Genomic DNA, 22,044 nt, shown 5'->3' on the forward strand with positions numbered 1-22,044 from the left:
AAATCTTTGTAATGCTGTTTTTAAAAGGATCAAGGTCTGTGCCAGTCTGATACTCCAGCGAGTGTGTGAGGAGGAAAATGCATTATTCTTGGTAGATAGCCTCGTTGTTAAAGAGCTCAGCCCTTATCTCTCTTTCTCTCTCTCGTATCTTAGGAGTAATTTGCTTTCAACTAAAATCCCTTCCTCTCTTTCTCAGATAACCCGAGGACCATGGATGCTGATGAGGGTCAAGACATGTCCCAAGTTTCAGGTGAGAGCTGGTGAGATGCCCATATGGGGAGTCCAGGAAGACTGCTCCAGTGGGCACTCAAAGCCAAGGTGCTTGCTGGGGGGTGGGGGAGGAAGAGGGCTGTCCTGCCAGAGGAAAGGCCAAGATGGAATTGGTATCCATGTTTCACCTCAGCTCTTAGAGATTATCCCAATGTGGCAACCTGGACAGAAAAATCTCCCTCCCACATAAAACTGGTTTTCCTGTTACATCTGCGAGCAACTTGGAAAGGATTCAATCTATGTTGATACTCTTGGGGAGGAAAAAGGACGGATGATCTGCCCTAGAGTCCAAACACAGGCCAGTGAAGGTGCTTGAAAGAGAGAGAGAAAGATGGAGGGAGGAGGGGGAAGGGAGACAAGGAGAAAGTGGATTGGAAAACAGAGTTTGGGGCAAAATTCAGGATATTTGTTAAACGTGGCAACAACATTGCCCCAGTCACCATAGGTTTATTTCAAGCCCTATTGGACATAGCTCCTCCCATCCTGGGAGACCCAGGGCCTGGGGCAGTCCTGGGAGATGAGGCCCAAGGTTGGATCACGCTGTCCTGCTGGGCGATGCCCGTGCGGTGGACCCCCAGCCGGTCTAGCCAAGCCTGCCCAGCTCCGTGTTCATGGGCCCAGGAAGCCCACTGTCTGGCTAGCCCTGAACATGGATGTGTCAGCAGCAGTCGGGTTTTCAGTATTTTATATTTTCCAGTCTCAGGCCCATGGTCAATCCCAGATAAGCCTCTCTGCTAGAATGGCCCATGTGGTCCTCTGGGCATGGCCAACCTGCCCCCACTGGTTTCCAAGTTGTGACTGAATTCTGCGTCAGGGCCTCGGTCCATCCTGGTGATGGAGATCAGGGCTGGCTGCCACTCTGCCTGCCCGCTGCTCCCGGGAGATGGGCAGGAGGGGAGACTCAAGTTCCCTCAACCTGGAGACGGCCTGCTGCAGCCCACGGTCCCCCCTGCTCTGTTCCTGCCACTCCTGTCATTTAGAAAGTCTGGATTGAACTCTCCAGACTGTGAAGTACCAGCAGACGCCTGGCTTTTCAGCTGTGGCACGTAGGCAGTTGATGGACAGTTGGTGGACGTGAACACTGGTCAACACGTTTGGCCTTATCTGTAGAAACGAAAGTTGTGTTGGAGGAATCAGCCCAGGAGACGTGCTCGCACACAGGCACGGGGCGTTTCTGCCGATGCTCGCTGCAGCGTTGGTGCTGATACTGGAAAACTTTGGTCCCTCCATGCCCTTGTCCGTTCAGCTCTGAACAGTGAGGGCCATCTGAACATAATCATGTGGAAAAGACATCCAAGATGTATGTGAAGGTGAGAAAAGCGTGTTTCAGGATGATATGCAGAGTATGATCCCATCCTCTGAAATGAAAACATATCTCACACACACACACACACACACACACACACACTTTCCACATGCCTGTATATACGTTTAGGAAAATTCTGGAGTGATACTTATTAAACATGCACTTCCTCTTGGAAGACTGAGGATGGAAGGAAGGGATGGGTTAGAGCAGAAGGGGACGGAGACTTTGGTTTTTCATCTTCTGCCTTTCAGCATTATTTGGATTTATTTCCCTTAGACACATACTTTGTTTCTTAAATGTAAGTAGAACAGCAACAACAATAAAACTATTTAAAAAAAACAGCAATTTTTGCTCTTTGGAGCCTCTCCTTCGGCTTGGCCAGGATCTGATAGCTGCTGGTAGATGCAGTCTGAGATGAAGGAGAGGTAAGTCCCATTCCCTGGAATTGCAGACCACGGCTAGAGGTGACGAGAGGGTCAGAAACACGGGATGTTAAACATCCCAAAGGTGCAAAGAGACCCCTTCGTGGTTTCTGATCCTCTGTGTTCCCTTGTCACCTTCTTCTTGGGTGGCTTCCAGATTGGCATCTTACATGATGCATTGAGGAGGAGACCCCTTGGATCCATGCAGACTCTGCTGTCCCAAAGGCAAAGCCGAAAGCCCGAGCCTGGGCTGGCATCTCTAGAAAGTTTTGTAGGAGAATGGCCAGTCAATATTCTGATCCCCTCGATTGGTAACAAACATAACAAAACCCTCATTTTCTTCTCCTATTTTTCTTGCCCTTAACGTTATGCTAAACACTCAATTTGTTTGGAAGTGGCTAAAGAGAAGGTTGGCAGGGGGTGGAGTCAAGAATGAGGTTGGCCTGAAAAAGCCAACTCTTCTTTGGTTTAAAAAAGATTCAAGATTTGGTCTGAAATTTAGTTTTGTATACTCCTAGGAAAGGAAATGCTACTTCTAGTACTTTACACAAATAGTCCTTTGGATTGTGTTAAGCTTGGAGCATTCTAAACAGAGATTAGAGCATTTAAAGAGTTGTGCCCTTTTTAAAAATTTATTTATTTCATTTATTCATTTTGTTTTTGGCTGCCTTGGGTCTTCATTGCTGCATGTGGGCTTTATCTAGTTGCGGCGAGCGGGGGCTACTCTTCATTGCGGTGTGCGGGCTTCTCATTGCGGTGGCTTCTCTTGTTGCGGAGCACGGGCTCTAGGCGCACGGGCTTCAGTAGTTGTGGCTTGCGGGCTCTAGAGCGCAGGCTCAGTAGTTGTGGCGCACGGGCTTAGTTGCTCTGCGGCATGTGGGATCTTCCCAGACCAGGACTCGAACCCGTGTCCCCTGCGTTGGCAGGCGGATTCTTAAGCACTGCGCCACCAGGGAAGCCCAAATTGTGCCATTTTTACTAAAGATTTGAAGCATACTTTTTCTACTTGTTACTGCTTCTCCAATACAATCCTTATAATGATCACTTTTCCTTTTGGATTTCTAAAATGGAGGAAGGTGGCAGTTAGTTGTAGAATAAGGATGTACATTTAGCCAAACAGAAGTTGAATTCTTGATTTATATGAGGAATATGTTCTGAATCATCCCCTTTTCCCACAAAATTGTTCCTTGTTATGTACTGCTCCCAAAAAAGAAAAATAGATTTTTTTCTAAGTTGAACCCTATGAAATTGCCACTATCATGGGTAAAAAAAGTTCCCACATCAGCAATTTCATAGGAGTCCACCTAATCTATGTGCACTACTCCCTTGAAAAATAGAGAAGTACTTAATACCCAACTTTTTTTTCAAACTACCTGTTTCTTTCTTCCCTGGGATTTATCCTAAACGTGGACTGAGCCCTGGTTACAGGGCCTTGCCTATAGTAGACACTCAATAAATATTTACCCACTTGCATCCACCAGAGTCGGGAAATGCTGTTGAATAGGCTTGAAGGAGAGTGTGTCTAAAGCAAAGCCATCCTTTCCTTTAAGGCACATCTCCTTCATTCTTTGGGTAAGTTTTCTATTCCTTTCTCTGTCTCTTTTTTCTTTGGCACACTTTCCAAATTATTGGTTATGCATGTGGTTTATGGTTTGCTTTGGGTTCTAAGGGAAGAGGCAGCCTGTGGGAGGACAGGAATTGTGAGGCCCATATCAGCACCTCATCTGTACCTCCAGCTCTGAGACCTGACACCGTTCTCCATGCCTCCTGGACCACTGTGTATCCTCTGCAAAATGGGGGACTGGAGCCAGTTGAGCTTAGAGGATGCTCAGGCTCCTGGGGCCCTATGGGATGTTTTCTTAGTGGTGGTTTGTAATGTTCGTTGGAACAAGGAAACAAGAACTAGGCTCTGTAGACATCCATCGCCTGCCTGGGAAATGAGGCTCATCTATGTTGAAGTGTCAGTGCAAATGTTAATCAGAGTAAATCACATTGATTGAGTGCTTGAGATTTACCAAACACCGCCCTCAGCATTTTCTCCTTTCAACTTTACAAGACCCCTGTGAAGAAGATACAGGGACCATCTTCAATTCACAGGGAGCTGAGACTCACAGTTTCAATAACTGACCAGAAGTCCTACGGGAGCCAGACATGGCGCTGAGTAGGAGCTTCCCCACTATTCTGTAGAGTCTATTTTCTGAGTTTTTATTTACCCCCAGGAATTATGTTCTCCTGGGTAATTTTGCATAGTAAAAACTCATCCACTAGGGAGAAAGGGAATCACAGAACTTTGCTTGGTGAATTATAATCTACTTGAGGAATATTTGCTTGCTGTTGATAAGCTAATTATACAATTTTCTCATCTAATTTGCCCAAAATGCTTCTCATAGGTAAAGCTTTATTTGAAACATGGGTAGTAGGTAACTTACATAGAAATTGGTAAGACGTTTCTTTCATTTTTCTAAATAAGTAAAATGACCTCTCACCTCCTAAATTCTTCCATTTCAGTACTTGATTTCTCACTGTCTACAGTTCTGCCTGTCTGTGTGACATTGTACATGCACTTGGGGGACATATGGGCACTTGGTGCTGTGCATACCTCTTTCTATAGGATGTTACATTTACAAAATAACACCATAAGCTTATTTAGCATATTAGCATCCATACACTTTGTTATTTTATCCTCACAACAACCTTGTGAGCTAAGCCAAAATCATGTTTTTTAGCCTCATTTTACTCTTGAGGAAAGAGTCTTAAAGAGGTGACTTATTATGGAATCTGTCTTATAATTGGTCAAATCTGAGCTGTACTCCATGTCAACTAACTTCTGGTCACAGTGTGTTACTATCTGCTATGTGTTGACTTGATTTAATAACTTCATTTTCTTATCTTTTATCATGGTGGTGTATTTTATACCTGGTGTTGTATTTTAAGTGGTTAACTGGGTAAATTGGTTTAAAATCAACACATAAAAATATGTTTGCTCCCCATGAAGGTTTTGATGAAGTGGTGGAGGTTCATCGTGGAAATCTCCAGCAGGGAAAGGATCCCAGGGTCGCTGAGTACCAAGGCTCAAGCCAGTGATTAATGCCTCAGTAGCCGCTGCTCAAACTTGGGGGCTTTTAGGCAAATCAGATGAGCTCTTAAAAACCATCACAGAGTGCAGGCGAGGTGAGGCTGAATTCCAGCAGGGCTCGTGACAGGCACGTGGCTGTCTCACCTCGCTCTCTTCCAGTACTGACTTTTTACCAGATGCCCCTGCACACGCCGAGACTGATGTTTTATTCTCGCTTCTTCTGCATGGGGAGCTCCTATTGATCGACCCGACCCAGGGTATTTAGAATCATGGTCCCTACTGTTTCCATTATTCCTTTTTCTCCCCCGTGTAGGAAACAATGAAAGTGCTGAGATGCTGCAGGACTGCTGGGCTGTAGCTCAGCACAGGAGCCCAGCCAGACGGAAGCACGCCTAGGATCTCACCAAGTTCTAGTTGGTCTTGTTCCCAAGAAACGAATCAGCTAAATTTGAAAAAAGATTATGTGGATGCATTTTTCACATGAATGGAGGAGAGAGACCACATCCCTTCACTGGATAAATCCCGATTCTTTATGATGCTCCCTTGGTTTCCTCGTGCCCGGGTATCTAAATTGATCCCAGAGTTCTCCAATGTTATCATCAGGAAGCTCAGAATAAAAAACAAAACAAAACATGAATACAGTCTAGTTTCTCAGTGTCCCGCTCCCAGCCCGTAACCATGACAGCTGGTTAATCAGAAAGGCGAACATGCACACCCCACACTCTGCACCTTTAATGATCCGGTCAGTTTGTTGGGCCAGAGTTCCCATGGTCAGTTCTGTGGAGGCTCCTTGGGGGTCTTCACAGAAGCAAGTGGCCTGGGCCTCTGGTCTTTCAGCCTCCCTGCCCTGCAGTGTCCCCACTTTACACAGAAGACGGGTTTCGTATATTGAAGTTCTGTGTAAGAACTAGAGATTTTCACCTGAAGTGAAGTAAGTCAGACAGAGAAAGACAAATATCATATGATATCGCTCATATGCGGAATCTAAAATATGATATGAATCAACATACCTACAAAACAGAAACTAACTCACAGACGTAGAAAACAAACTTATGGTTATCAAAGGGGAAAGGGGGGGAGAGATAAATTAGAAGTTTGGAATTAACAGATACACACTACTATACGAAAAATAGACGAACAACAGGGTCCTACTATATAGCACAGGGAACTATATTCAATATCTTCTAATAACCTATAATGGAAAAGTATCTGTAAAAGAATATGTGTGTGTGTGTGTGTGTGTGTGTGTATGTATGTATAACTGAATCACTTTGCTGTATACCTGAAACTAACACAATATTGTAAATCAACTTTACTTCAATAATTAAAAAAAAATATTATTCTTACCAAAAAAAAATTGAAAAAGAGTCCTCTGACCACCTCCCTGAAGTCCTCGAGGTTTGAAGACCATAACTCTAGGAAATCAGAAGGAAAAAAGAGTTGTCAGTTGGTCATATGCTTCCTGCAGGCTCCTGTTCAGAGCTTTGGCCCATTTATGAAGTAGGTGAACAGTAGTAACACTGCGTCTTTAGCTGTTGCTACTTTTAAAGTCTTCCTTTTAGGGCGATGAAAATATTACTGATGTAATGCACATTTAGTGTAACACGAGCACTTCAATCAATTTCTCTCTGGCCTTTGGCTTTTCCTTGGGAAATTCTTATCATCCTGCCCCACCTTTAACTATCCATCTTGTACTGGCTATCCAAATATACCCAATAATGCTCTTTCTGAAGATATGCCAATTGAGATAATTACAGCTAAGCTGGAATATTAAACTGTGATGTCTGTTTGCTAGAGAATGCGATACTGTTCCCCAAAGCATCGCCTTGGTGCCTTGCAGCTTCTATTTTAAATTATTCCTGGAAGGGTCGTCTCCTATGCTGGGGATGCTTGCACTGGTCCTGCCCATCCCCTGAAGGCTTGTGTCGCTTTTGCAGGTGGTTTATTCAAACAAACAAGACAGTTTCACACTCTGCCTCGCCCTGTCTTCCAGGCTCGCCCTCATCATCATCTGTGCACTCTCCTGCAGGTCTGGGCTTCTGTGCAGGAATATCCTTTGTCTGGGACGCCAGGTTGCCAGCCCAGCCAGCAACCCGCAATCCCAGCCCATCCCTTTTCCACGAACCTTCCTTGAGGCTCCTCATGCCTGCTTGTCTTCCACAGCAGTGCTCATGGGCTATTCTGCATCCACTGGGGGCCTCACCAGCTCTTTCCTTGCCTGGGTCTATTGTCTCCTAACTCAATTTTAGGTAACATCTATGTTAGAAGGTACAGGGGTTTCCATTTCAAAGGAGAAGGAGCATTTTCTACACATCTAGGCTTCCCAGTATTGAGTTCCTGGGAGTGGGAGTGATTTCCCCATTTCTGGAGCTTCCGATGAAACATTATAATATCGTCAAAAATAGATTCGGGCATCCTGTAAAACCCTATCTCATTTGGTAAATCCTACTTTGTGAAGCAACTTTTGGAGTTGTGTGGATTCTGTTTTGTTTTCATATTTTGAGGATAAAAATTCCTCATGGCAGACTCTCTGTGCAGGTGGGGCAGAGTCGTGTTGATTCCCTGTTCATCCTCCTTCCAGGCTTCCCGGCTCCATCAAGTTAATCAAATCGGGTGGCTGGCAAAATACCTACCCCCTGGCTCTTGAAAAGAGAGTGAACAGACCCAGAATGTGTAGCTCTGGGCAGGATGCTCAATCTGGTGACCTTAAATACGAAATAATATGAGGGTGTGGTGAGCAGGCTTGTCGGAGGGTAAAGTGGAACAAACTTACAGAGGAAAATTTGGCCCTAACACGTGAAGAGGCTTAAAAATGTGGATGCCTTTTGACCCAGGCATAAAACTCCCGGGGTTTATACTATGGTGGTTCTTAAAAACGTGGGCAGAAGCTGTCTGTCTGGAGGTTTACCACAGTGTTGTTTCATAAAAAAAAAAAAAGATTGAACACAATCTAAGTTCAAAAGTAGAAAAAGGATTTAAATAAATCCTAGTGTGCCCATGCAATGAAGTATTACACAGACACCACAAAGTTATGGAAGTAGGGCCACTGGTTATGAGAATGTCTAAAAAGTACAGTTTATTTTGATCAAGAAAATATGTCACCACGCATTATCCATAATATATAAGTATCCATGTATGTGTACACACACGCACACACACCACAGTTTTAATAGTGGTGATCTCTAGGTGACATGTATTTTTTCACATCTGTGTCCTCTCAGTTTTGAGTGTGGCAATGATATTATTTTATAAAAAGGAAAGCAGGTTCTAATCCCCAGAGAGAAACGTGAACTCAATCCAGTAACTCGAATGAAGCCAAGCCACGGTGAGGCCCAGGCTGTCCCTGCTGGCCCATCGCAGTGACCACCACCCCCGGGGTGACCATGTCCCCAGAAGCTCAAGCTCCTAATTGTCTCCTCAGGGAAGGAAAGCCCCCCGGTGAGTGACACCCCCGACGATGGCGACGAACCCATGCCTGTCCCTGAAGACCTTTCCACCACGTCTGGAGGCCAGCAGAGCTCCAAGGGTGACAGAGGACTGGGTAAGTGGCCTCCTGTCCACAGACTGTCACGTGCTCTAATCCTCCTGAACCTTTGTCTCTTTATAATAATTTCACCTGTGGTTTCCCCTCAACCCCCATGTCAAGGAAACACAAGATGCAGGACGGGGCCCTATTGTATGAAGGATGGGAGACCCAGCTCAGTGTGGCATTGAGCCCTATGTGGGAAGCAATGTGGCCAAGCTGTAGAGCATCCCCCAAAGCAGCCATGTCACTCGCCTTCTGTCCTCAGCACACTGCAGCAATATCCAATTTTATGGATTGTAGATAGGGAAAATTATCCATTTTATGCGTAATGGCAATAGGGCTGTTCATTTTCATAGCTTTGGTTTAGAAGGTGCCGAATCTGGCCATTTTAAGTTATCCTTCTCATCTCTATTTCTTGAATGTCCAGTTTAACTGAAAGTAGAAAATTTGACAAATAGAAAATTTTTAATGTTAAAAATAAATCTAGATAATCTTGACTAGCAGACATTTACATGCCTTCTCCATAAAAGAATGTGTATGGAAGTATCTGCAATCTCTCCCCTGGTTAACCTACCCAGGCTACAGTTCATGGTGAGAAATCTTAATCCACCCTCTTTAAGAAAACAGAGGCCCAGAGAAATTCAGTGAATTAGCCAAGGTCACATAGCAGAGTCAGAAGGAGACTCAATTTCTGACTCAAAGATTGGTTTTCACTCCATTATACCCTATTCTCATCAGCTAAAGAGTCAACAGTTCCTTGGAATACCTATCTTTTTTCTTTTTATAAAGAAAAAACTGTGATGTTGAGAGCCACTCATCTGCACAAAAGTGTATCAGGAAGGGTACACAGGTGGAAATGAGGTAAGACAGGTAGGACAGATCTCATGTGGGTCAGCTCATAAGAGCCACAGCCAAGGAGGGCACGTGTGTAAAGTTCGCGGGGTTCTGAAAATCGCCAGTTATTTTCCTGTAGGACATCCTAATGTGATAACTAAGAAACATATTTTGTATGTTTTCATGTGTCTTGGAAACCAAATAGACTCTGGGTATTATGGTTCTTCTGTTTTAATTTAGCTATACAATTAGGTGTACAAACAGACAAAGATAGTGGCTAAAGCCCTTTGACATAGATGAACCAAGAAAACAAGTACATTTCTGAATTCCTTTTCCCTGTTAGAAAATGTATATGTGGGCGAGTAGGGGGAGAGGAGAAGGTTTGTGGATCTTGCCCTTTGTTCCACACACATCCTTTCAGGGTTTCCCAAAGCTGAGACACAAAAGGGCATGCTTTGTTGTAATTGATGCATTTATGTTTAAGATTGTCTTCTGTTTATTACAAGAGATACTGGTTTGTCATACACCCTGTACTGCTGCAAAGTTTCCTTTCAAGACACATTTACATAAATTAAAAGATCAAATTTCAATAAAAACATTAGGACAATGAGGGTGTGTATACATGATAAAAATTTGCAAAGGCTCAGGGACCAAAAGCCAGAGGAAATTATGTGGATACGTACCCACTAACCATTTAAATGACCCGAGAACGCAGACATCAGAGTTAGGACTCCGGGGTCATTATGGAGAAACTGGGGAGCCCCCTCGCCGCACTGAAATCCCTGCAGCTGCTGGGCAGGCTGACAGCCATAGGCACCTTGGGCAACCTGTAGAGAACTGAAAGTCGGGCCGGTTCCTGGAGAGTGAAGAAGAGTCCACTTGGTGTAGGTAAACAAGCCTTCGTTATAAATGCCTTCGCGTTCTAAATATACCACCCCTTAAGAACTTCAGGTTGTGGGTGATCTGCCTTGGTAAGAGGTCATCAAGGCCCTGGTTCCAAGACTGCGTTCTGGTGGTGAGATTCGGGCTGGGTCCTGACAGAGCCCGTGCAGGTGTGGCTGGTACAGCTGGGGGGTGTGATCTCCCGCAGGCTCTTCCCTGTGCTTCCTCGCCATGCGACACGATGCTCACCCACTTCTCCTTTCAGCATAAGGTTTCTAAAAACTGAATTTCAGAGTTGTAAAACTTCAAACAACACCCAAGAATCCTCTTTCCTTGGTTTGTAAATAGCGGCTGCCGTGTGGACAGGCAGGGAAAGTGGTTGGAAGTGGGGGCCAGGGACAGAGGAGTGATGGGTCACTGCCAGGAGGCTAGAAAGGACAGAAGCACAGACTACAGGAGCAGACAACGGGCAGGTTTAAGGAGACAGGTGAGTGGGAGAGAATCCCAGAAGACCAAGGAGTAGAGAGAAGCATCAAGGAAATCGACTACTGTTCATGCTCGGCCAGTGAGCTTTAGAAACCATCCTTTATGGTTTTTGAAGGAAATCAGCTGGCTTGAGTAGGCGGTGGTAGGTTTTTTATTAAAGTAATGCATCCTAGGTAGCACTGAACAAATGAAGTATGTCAATAGCATTAGGAGACCACTTTAAAAGATGGGGAATTAGAAGCTGGAAGGAGAAGGAAAGGCACTCAAAGGCATGTTGCGTCAGCTCCCTGGGAAGAAAGCAAAGGAAGGAGGGTCAGGGGACAGACAACAGGAAGCAAGAGCCCCTCCCTGCTTGGGGGCCCCTCCCTGCTCGGGGGGCCCCTCCCTTCACAGAAGCAGGAGCAGCACAGCACAAAAAGGAAGCGCCAGGGAGAAGGCACTGGGGCTGTAAAGAGTGGGGAGGATGGTGGGGAGGGCGGAGGCTGGCCCAGGAGAAGGTGCACCTGGGAGGGGAAGGGTGGAGCCTGGGCCCCTCCCAGGCAGACCTCTGAGCCTTGGTGCCCTCATTTCAAACTGGCGGCAGCATCAGAACTCAGCTCACAGAATGGTCTCCAGGGTTAACTGAAAACATGCAAACACGCTTTGCTGAAGACAGAATAACAAAGTCAAAAAGTAAAACAGACCGTAAAAGGCAGAAAAAGATCTTTTAAAAGTTTATGGGCAGAGTAAAGGAGCCTGTTGTAGCTTCCCCTGGGAGAAGGGAAAGAGAATGGATAAGATTTGCAGCCCCAGGAATAGAAGAGGAATTTATTAATTAAAAAAATGTGAACCAGAGAACAAGCAAATTGAAAACACAGCCAAGAAGACGGGGGAGGGATCAGTTAGGAGAGGGCAAGACCAAGAGAGAGACTGAGGTGCTGGCTACCCCCAGACCCAAGGTCCAGTCAAGGGTGCTGCCTCCTCCGGTGGAAATGTCAAGGAGAAATGGCGAGAGGCCAAAAGATGGGAAAGTCTTAGGTGATAATAGATCGCTGGGTGTCTGTTTTAGAAAGAGCCAAGGGATGCTTTTGAAAAGCTCTGAGCCCTTGTTACCAGTTTTAGACAAATCTAATCCCAACCAGGAGAACAGACCTGTGTAATGAACAAGTTGTTGGGAAAGGTAGAAACCAGCCCCCTAAGATGGAGAGGTGGCATCTCACTGGTGGCAGGTCATTCCCAGCATGAGAAAAGTAATGATTTTGCACCGCAAGCCTTCCCCCAGTCTTGAGGGAAGTCCTGTAGGACTGTGTGGAAAGGTGGTCAGAGGAATAAGGCCAGGCGAAGGCTGTTGCTCTCATCTGGCTCCATTTTCTTCTGGGTCTGAATAAGAGGAAGCAAGGGTCTGAAGTGCAGCGTGAAGAATGTAAGATAGACACAGGAGAGAACTTTCTGGCCATGAGGGATTTAGTCATCAGGACAGTCTACTTAGTGAGATGCTAGCTCGTTCTTCTGAAGTGGTCTCCTTAAAAATGAGAGAAATCTCGCCTCTCTGAAGTGGTTGTGTATGAAACTGCTAAAACGGAGGATGCACTCAGTGACCTCCTAAGGCATCCCCCAAATTTACTCAATCACCCATGGCAGGTGCCCTAGAGGAGTGGAAAATGGGTCGAGAGTTCTTCTGACAGCTGTTGACCAGGGGTGATTAAAAGTGTCTCGTGTAGAAATGATGTCAGGACAGGCGTCTAACAGGACAGATAAGCATTGTGAGTAAAGGAACGAAAAGCTTAGTTCTTTTCCTCCTTTATTCAATAACCCGTACGTTGCTTTCTTCCTTCGGGCGTGGATTTTTACCCATTACTGCCTTGCTCTCCCTTTGCTCGTGGGGATTTCCCTGTCCTAAAATTGGGCAGGGGTCCTCCAGCTCCTGAATGCTATCAGTGAGTGCACAGGACTGGAGAGGAAGAGTGAGAACTGCAGGCTGGCTGGTTCCAGCCCCAAGAGAGACTGTGAATAAAGTCGGAAGCCCCTTCCCCTTTGAGTGTAGATGGCTGGCAGGGAAGGAGGCTTGCTGAGCTGGAGCAGAGGAGACAGGGAGAGGCCAGAGATGGAGAAGAGAGATTTGAGGCCAGAAAACCAGATGGTACCCTAAGAGAGATGCCTGGCAAGGTTAGGATTTAGAGTAGAATCAAAGGGAAGACCCAGGGGCAGAAGCCCAGTAATGCCCAGGGGGTGGTTGAATTAGCCGACGGCCGAAGACTCGAGGCTGGTTTGAGGTTGAAGGAGGCTTTCCAAACGGCTCGGCTCCATGGACAGACAATCAGGATGACCTTGTGTAGTAGTCACTCGAATGCAGAGGGAGGTGTGAGGTTGGGTGCCTTTGAATACGGGGCGATGACGTGTATTTGTGCGTACCCTGCCACATTCTAGAATGTTCTTCCCTTGCTCACTTACAGGACCTATGCCCAGAGTAGGGCGGCGACAGCCATTGTTTCCTGGGTGCTTTATTGTAGGACCTAATTCCTGCAGGTCACACACCCCAGAGTGGTGTTTGGAGCATTCTTGAAGCTGAATTCTTGTGTCAGCTTGGGTCCTTGGGTCCTTCCCTTGGAAGACTTTGACCAGGGTTTGATTCACCCTGGCGAAAATGGAAAGAAAAAAAAAAAGTAGGAAAAAAATCTGGCGTTCTTCCCCCTGGAATCCAGGAAAATGATTGTGTCTACACATACATTCTCTTTTTTGGTCCATTCACTTGAAATAAACATTGCTTTATTCCATCATGAGTTCCAGACCTGGAGTGTGAATTGTAAGAGGATTCATATATTTTTCACTGGTGATTCTGGTACCAGATCTCACTTTTGTTTTAAAGTTCTAGGCAGGGCACCAAGACGGTGGCAGGACGGTGGGTGAGGGCTGTAACACCTCTCCACAGCCTGGGTGGATGGGAGATACTGGAGAGCATTTTTCACAGTGGAAAACAGTGGGCTTTGGTCTAATTGGAGCTGGGGCGCTGGCGTTTGAGTACGGATGCTGCGCCCGCTTATCTAATCAGCAGTTAGAGGAAGTCGTTTTTATCTGTGCCATGCATCTCCTCTGAACCGAGAAACCCCATTTGAGCTCGGGAGAACTATTATCTCACAGCATCTGAGCATTAGCTGCAGCTGGGCTCGAGCTTGTCAGGATGGGATGTGCGCTGTGAAGCAGTCGCACAGAGAAAACCGTCCAGGGCTGAACTCCATCCAGGGCTCGGGTATCTTGGTTTCCAGTTTTCTTCTGAGGAGCAGCTCAAAGCATGTCATTTAGATTCGTGTTCACGTCTCTGTTTTATTTAGTTCCTTACTCCTTTTCGTAGTTGACGCATTGTGCAGTGCTTTTGATGGAGCACCTTTTAAAGATTCTGTCCTCTTCATCTTCCGATTTGCTGTCTCTGCCCGGGGTGCCTGGTGAAGACCACAGAGGTGACCATACATCACCAAACCAAGAGGAGGCCAGTTGGAAAGATTCTCATTTTCCTGAATTTCCCAAAATGTGAGACAAAGCATCAAAAATATATATATATTTTGCCTACTATCTAAGTCTTTCAAGTTTTGAAGAGGGACTATTATGTAGCAGGTTCATTGCTTCCCATTTAAAAGTAAATGTTAAGTTTTTTCTGACCTCTGTTTTGTGGGTCAGTGCAAAACACTTGGAAATCATGATCTTTGTGGAACATCATGACACGTTGGTACACGAAATTAAAATAAGTGATTGTGTGCTGCATGGGGTACCGTCCTGTACTGGGTTTTGGTATATAAGGTGGGACCAGGCAGCAGAGGCTTCTGTGTGTAGTGTGTGCAGTGTCTGTGGGGTGTGTGTGTCAGGGGTGTGTGTGGGGGTGTGTGTGTGTGTGTGTGTGTGTCCTGAGTGGTAGTCAACAAGACACCACAGTGGGTCGCTTGGAGGAGCATCTCTGCTCCTGGGACCCTGCTGCAGGGATTCTGTCCTGCTGGCCCTGGCAGGTCACCTCCCTGTGGGGTGAGGGCATCACCTTGCCCATCACTGTAACCTAGGGCGAGCGCCGGGGGGCGGCGGGGCCGCGAGCTAGGGGCATCCGTGCAGCGGCAGCCCTGGGGCCGTCATCATCCGTCAGGCGTGCTTGCTGTGAGATCTCTGCGGGATCTGGACGCCAGATGAGCACATGCTCAGGTCACCTCCTGGCAGGTGACTTCGGGGAGAAGCACCAAGGCGGTGCCCTCACAAGACGCTGAAAATTCCCAAGAAAGAAGGCACACAGGAAGCAGCACGTGATCGGTGTGGCAAGACCCGAGGGTCTCAGCAAACTCCGGGTCCTTCCCAGCGGCTGGAGAGAGCGGGATACGAAGAAAGGCCTGGCTGGAGGGTGGAGGGCTCGTGAAGGTCCCCCCACCAACCCCGCCGTGGTGAGGGCCGGCCCACCAGGAGGATGTGCGTGGGGACGAGGGGCTTGTGGCGCTGAGCTGTCAGGTCATCTGAGGGCCAGTGTGTCCTGCTTGTACTCGGAGGTCAGCGACCACACGGTTGGAAGCTGTCAAGGTGTGTGCGACCGAAAGCAGGGCCCCTGCTGGAGGCCAGGCTGCTCTGGGCCCCGCCCTCCTGTCACCTCCCCACTGGGTTCACTTTAGGATTTGGGACCGCACCGTTTAGGTTGGCTTTGTGCTTTGTGTGAACGTGTGTTTCTGTGACTCTTAGGACATGAGGACCTTCCATTCAATAACAGTAATATTGACTGAGCCCTTCTCCCTGGCTGGCTGATGCAGCCGCTGCCTTGCAGACCTTAGCAGTTACACCTTGCAGACTAATAGCGCAGCGCCGTAAGGCACGGCAGAGCGCTCACAGGGACATCAAGTTTTCTCTAAAGAAAGAGGACAGAAGGGCTTGTTCCCAGCTGGGCTGGGGAGTGGGGCGATGGGGAGACTCAGGGAGCTGAAGTTCTCACAGAGGCGAGAAGGTGAGTCATGTTTGACCTTAGGAGACGGGTGGTGGGTGGGAGAGCAGAAGCGGGGGGGCAAAGTCACAGCAAGGGCCCCCGAGGCCGGCTCTGGGAGCGAGCTGTGGGGTTTGGAGGGGACCCCGCAAAGTGTTTCCTCCAGACCTGAGTGCTGGCAAGATCATCTGGTGACAGCAAACAGGGAGACATGTCCTGTGCCTGAGCCGGGAGGGGCCGGGTGGGGAGGTGATTCCCAGCAGTGGCCACGGCGTGTGTGACCCCGCGGTGTGGGCACGCGAGCGAAGGGACTGCAGCAGTTCTCTTAACAGAACGGGAGATGGACACAGAGTTGGGGTTGACTGGAAGTCCGTTGACAGTTTGTAGCCAAGGAACTGTCTGGAAGGCAGGACACGGGAGGGGTGGACAGAGCTGGTCCGGCTATGCCAGGAGGGATGCTGAGCGCCAGGGCCTTGGGAATACATGTGTGTGATTGTCTGGAAGAGAAAGCAAGGGAGGAAGCAGAGAACGAGTTGCTTGATTCGGGTACAATTTTCTGGAAAGAAACATGGTGTAGAAGTTACCGGGGTAGAGATTTTAGGGAAGATGCGAAGCATGAAAGGGTGGACGGAGGGGCTGGGAAGGGGCCTTCGGGAGATGGGCGGTAGCTTCCCAGAGGGCTCGGCAGGGGTGGAGGCCCAGATCAAAATGTAGGGGAGCAGGAGGGGCCGCGGAGCTCAGGCAGCTGGCAGACAGTAGGGATGCAGGGGGGAGCCAGGAGCAGGCTGAGGATGCAGCCGGGGAGGATGCTCAGGGTGGCCTGTGTCAGAGGAGGACAGTTAAACCTGTTAGAAGGCAGAGAGGAAGGAGTGACTGGAGAGAAAGGACAAATACATGACAGCCCAGTGGAGCCCCAGCGCAGGCAGGACCAGCCATCCAGGGGCTGGGCTGGGGTCTCTGCCTTGTGCTGCCCCCCACCAGGCCCCTGTGACCCTCTCCCCTCCTGCATTCAGTCTCCATTCGGAAATGACACGTCAGAGGGGCCCTCCCTGACCTAAAGTGGCAGCGCCAACCTCTCGCTGTTCACCTGTCCCCACTTGCAGGGAGAGTGTGCCCCTGGGCTTTGCTCACTGCATCCCAGCATCCGGTGGGCGCCCCGGATGCGTGCACCGAATGCACGGGATGGTGGCCCGGCCTTCTCAGGCAGAGAGCTGGCAGGACAGCAGAGAGAGCTTTTAAGTTGAGGGGGAGGAATTTAAGGCTGCACCCGAATTTAAGGTTCATCACATGGATTTTTTAGGCCCCTTTTCTCAACGGGCGCCATCGGTATTTGGGGCGGAGAGGCCTTCCTGGGCTGACTGTCCCTCCCCCCCAGGGGCTGTTTAGCCACCTGTGTCCCACCTCCGCCCGCTCATCGTGATGCCCAGTGTCACCACGTTTCCCAGCTGAGAACCATCTAACCAGATCACCGTCATCCTCACGTGGTTCCAAGTGTCCACTCACGCGAGCTTCACACTGCAGACAGGCGTTTTGTTGACTGTTTAAGATTTTTTACTACAGTCAGTAGTGTCCCAGAACCGGAAGTATGACTTTTTTAAAAAGGGAATAATCTATAGAAAAATGGGGCCCGGAGAGGTTGGAATACCCCGAGCCTGGCATTTCCAACCACGCTTCCAGTTTTCTTTTTTTATTTGTTTTTTGGTTTTATTTTATTTATTTATTTTTTATACAGCAAGTTCTTATTAGTTCTCTATTTTATACATATTAGTGTACATATGGCAATCCCAATCTCCCAGTTCATCCCACTACCACCACCCCGCCCCCGCCCCTGCTTTCCCTCCTTGGTGTCCATACGTTTGTTCTCTACATCTGTGTCTTTTATGTCTGCGTTGCAAACTGGTTCATCTGTACCATTTTTCTAGATTCCACATATATGCATTAATATACAATAGTTTCATTTCGTGTCTCCAAAGGAGTGTGTGAACTCGGAAACGCTGGTTATTTTTACAAAGAGAAACCAGTGATCGGCTTCTGTCCATCTTCTTCTGACAACCTAAATTCAGGATCACATTGTATCTAGTTGGTTTCCTGAGGGAAATAAGGCTAGATTCTTACTTATCAGAGTAGAGAGATAAACAGTATGTTCTGTTCTAGGGTTTTGGTCCCCATTTTATTCTCTGCTTTGTTCCATCTGTGTTGAAAGCATACTTAGCTCTGGGGATAAAACAACCAACCGACATTTCGTTAACTTTCCTTCTACATGGGGTTTCAGAAAGAAATGGAAAAAAAAAAAAAAAAAAGCTTTTGAGCTGTGGTTGCCAGTTGCCACCTGTCCTATCTGGTTAGGACATTTCTGATTTGGGAAGTGTAAATATAACCCAGAAAAAAAAAAGCTTCCCCTCCTTTTATGCAAAAGTAGAAGCCTAAGCAGAGCCGAGCCCTAACCATTGCCCTGTAAAGTTTCCACAGTCCCAGTTCGATGAGACGAAAACACTTGCTCGGTTGAGCCAGGCCCCAGGAAGCCGCCTTCCTGGTCCCACAGCCGTGGGGCGGGGTTGAAGCCGAGCCCACTGTAGCCGCCAGATAAGCCCCGCACCCTGCAAGGTCTTAGTAGGAACTGCAGTTCACACGTTACCGCAGAGCCGCTCAAAATTGTAAACCCTTCGCCTGTTAGGACTTGGCGGGGGACAGGAGCTTACAGGCAACTAGGAGACTGTCTTCAGGTTCTCGGGCTGGAGTCAAAGCTTCCAGGCTCTCGTTATCTATTGGTAGCCGGAGTACTACCATGATTGGAAGGGTTTATACCAAAGAAATGGGCAAATGCTACAAATTAGGAATTTTTTCTTTTTTTTTTTTTTTTTTTGAGAGCTGGTGTACCTGCATACAGTGGCTTAACTATGGTTGTAACGTCTTGACAGCTCCAGTGGAAAGCAGGAATTATCTTGCTGATGGCTGTGTGAGGTGGGGGTTTTTTGGAGGGGGTGTTAGGGAAGACTCAGTCTGCTGGGGAGACTGGGGGCGGTGAGGGGTAAATGCAGCTTGTCCAACACGAGTTGATTCCAAGTGACGCTTTGCTGTTGATGTCACAAACTGGAAATGTCACAGCAACTAGATTCTCTGTATTAATAAGTAGAATGCTGCTTCAGCAGTTTAGTTTTGCTGCTGGGGGAGTGTGATTAGAAAGGATTCTGTGTCTTATTTATGAGATAGTATTATTATTATTATTGCTGTTATTCCGGTTTGAAGAACTTTAAATGCAAAGCAAGACTTGTCTGCATTCCATCAATATGTTGCTAAATTACAGTGATTTCTCCAGGAAAACATTGGCTTCACGCTGTTCTTCAAAACACATGGGATTGAACTTGGTCTTCTCAAAGATGTTTTGGTATTGAGTTCCTTGGATGAAACACAGCCCTGAGATGTGGGTGCAGATCTGGGAGGTGACCTCTGTGGTGGTCCCTAAGTAGGTGGTGGCTTCACTGGGACATTTTCTCAGCAAGGGCTCAGCAATGTGTGAGCGGCCTGGGGAGCGATTGGAAAGCTAATCGCCATTGGAGGACCAGAGAGGCTCTTTCCAACATTCCCGCTCGAAGCGCCTGACCCTGGCAGCAGCTGGATTAACGGAAGAGTCTTGGTGCCCTACTTTGAGGAGTGAGTTTAGCTGAAAGGATCTTTCAGCAGGTCTAGGGCGTGTCTTGCGAGGCTGCCTGCCAGGAGAGCACTTCCCCTGCAGGGGATGTGGCTGCAGGCTGTTGATTTCCACTGAAATCACCCGGGCCTGATTCCGGTGAAGCCCTGAACATCCGGTGTCTTCCCCGCAGGGCGGGGTGTGATGGACGGAAGGCCTGCAACCCCAGGGCCTCGCTGTGCTGACAGAGCGCGTGGCAAAGGCGGCCACTTTCCTTTTCAGAATGAAGGACTGCCACACTAGAGGTGAAATCCTGCTGAAATGAGAAAAGGACTTTTATGACAGCCCTGCAGGCAGCTCTGTGATTATTTTTATTGTTATTCTTGGAATCCGGCAGAATTTTGCTCCTGTCACAATATCTCTACTCTCTCCAGTTAAACACGGTAACAATAAAAATATGACTTCGCCTGTACTCCCCCCAGCACTTCTGATGGCCTCTGTCCCCCCCCCCTCAAGTAATGTTAAATGATGACGATTAACTATTATCCGGTATAGAGAGCACTTAGGTAATCTTAGCATTACGGTTCAAGTGGCCTTTGGCGAAATTCATGTTCAGTAGACAATGCTGTGGTTTTAAGTGAGAAGAGAAAAGAGAAGAGAAGAGGAATTATTTTGTCATGATCAACACTTACAATTTTAAAGAAGTGCTGTTATTACAAATATGTGGACTCACTGCTGATTTTTATGCTTGGAGCCGGAGCTATAGGTGTTAACAGTTAAGGGTTCATTTGTTTGTCTTTCCCATTTCAATAGCTTTTTTTCTTTTTTATTACTGATGGAGTATCTCCTAACAAGGCATCCTTAAAATCAGCCTGCCCTGTGCGTGCACACACATGCACACTCTCTGCGGGGTAGGTGTGGGGTCCTTCCAGCCAGGTCCTCGCAGACAGCTGGACTCCAAGCCTTCTGAGACACGGTGACCTTGAACAGCCCTTGTTTGGGGAAAGGTTTCATGGATGAAGGACAGCCAGCATTTCTGGAACATATTTGTGAAATCTGGGAATCACCTGTTCCAGGGTAGCACTGTGCATGGACTATAAGGAGACTCACATAGGTGATTCTCAGTTTTCTAGGAGTCACTTTAAAAAAGAAAAATGGCACAGGTGGGACGAATTTTTACATATATTTTATTTAACTCCGTATGCCCCAAATTTTATTATTTAAACGTGCTCTCAGTATAGACAATCATTAATGACCATTTTACCCCTTTTTCCTACTGAGTCTTTGAAACCCAGTGTGTATTTGAGGCTTACAGCACATCTCGGTTTGGATTGCCCACGTTTCAAGGCTCAGAAGCCTCCTGTGTCCAGGGGCTACCTACGGGATGGAGCAGATCTGGGATTCTATGGAAGTACGTGTCATTATATCATAGAAAACCTTTTACAATTAATTCTTGCTGAAATTAAGCCCCAAACTAGTTAGTCATCCACTCTCTAAAGTAGTGTTTAAATCAGTTTTATCTTCAAAACATTTTCTCAATTGTCATCACAAAGGAATTGGAAATTTTTCATTTTAGTTCTTCTGGTTTTGGCCACATTTGATTTAGAGAAAACCTAGGTCCAGTTCAATTATTTTTTACATCATTTGGATTTACTTAACGTAGCTCTGTTTCAGCCATAGGTTTTGTAGGCATTTGATTAAGTACAAAGTAACAAGAATAAAGCAACATGTAAACATGCAAAATAAAACAGTTTTCCAAAGCATAGTAGCTGAATGAAATACAGAAATCTACTATTTTTTTCTTGTTTTAGTTTTCATCCTTTCGTTTTATTCTCATGCACTCTCTATGGTCATTTTGGGTGGTGGGAAATCCTTTTGAATGTTTTGAAGCAAGGCAACTGTTTTATAGACGTAATGCACATTTCCATAAGAGTGCCATTAGGACAGTCACCACGTGAACTGAGCTCCAAAACCGGGCACCATCATATTGGTGAACTTGTTTGCAAAAATTGTGGAGAATGAAGCTTCTTGATAACTTCCTAAAAGATGCTGCTGCAACCTGATGAAGCAATGGGGCAGAGGTGGTAAAGGAGAGGCTTTTTTCTTTTATTGTAATGTGGGAAAGGGAAGCAGCCGGTGCCTGTACTGCACCCTGAGAAAACAAGCCTGGGGTTTCATCTCGCCACCAGGTCCTGATGCCCGTGCATGGGGCACCCTGGCACCCAGCCAGGCTGAGCCTTGTGCAAGCCAGACCCCAGCCTTCCTGTGCAAGGACGCCTCATGCTTACTTACTGGCTCGCTTCTTGCATCTCAGGGGACAGTGTGTGCTTGTGTGGCTGCTAGGTTTCCTGAGCACAGCAGATCCAAAGAGCCACAGAGGCAGCACTGTGGCTTTGATTGTGCTGTCACTCTCTGAGGCTTTTTTTCTTTCTTTCCTCCTGTCTTTCTTTCCTTCTCTCTCTCTTTCTTTCTTTCCTTCTCTCTCTCTTTCTTTCTTTCCTTCTCTCTCCCTTTCTTCCTTCCTTCTCTCTCCCTTTCTTCCTTCCTTCCTTCCTTCCTTTCTTCCTTTCTTTCTTTCTTCCTTTCTTTCTTTCCTTTCTTTCTTTCTTTCCTTCCTTCCTTCTCTCTCTCTCTTTCTTTCTTTCCTTCCTTCCTTCCATCTTTTCTTTCTTTCCTTTTTTCCCTCCCTCCCTTCC

At 47.1% G+C, this 22,044-nt stretch overlaps 1 protein-coding gene across 15 annotated transcripts in view; it reads left to right on the plus strand.

Annotated features, from left to right (window-relative positions):
- The first annotated feature begins 202 nt into the window (after positions 1–202).
- The window catches only part of IKZF1 (IKAROS family zinc finger 1), a 74,707-nt gene continuing 52,865 nt past the window's right edge, over positions 203–22,044 (plus strand). For all 15 annotated transcript variants that reach the window (XM_061197525.1, XM_061197540.1, XM_061197526.1 and 12 more), the window contains exons 1-2: positions 203–250; positions 8,496–8,615. In XM_061197525.1, the coding sequence (XP_061053508.1) occupies positions 211–250; positions 8,496–8,615 (160 nt within the window). In that variant the 5' untranslated portion in view covers positions 203–210. The remainder of the gene's footprint in view (positions 251–8,495; positions 8,616–22,044) is intronic.

This window comes from Eubalaena glacialis, chromosome 8 (assembly GCF_028564815.1).
Source record: "Eubalaena glacialis isolate mEubGla1 chromosome 8, mEubGla1.1.hap2.+ XY, whole genome shotgun sequence".
Lineage (NCBI taxonomy): Eukaryota > Metazoa > Chordata > Mammalia > Artiodactyla > Balaenidae > Eubalaena > Eubalaena glacialis.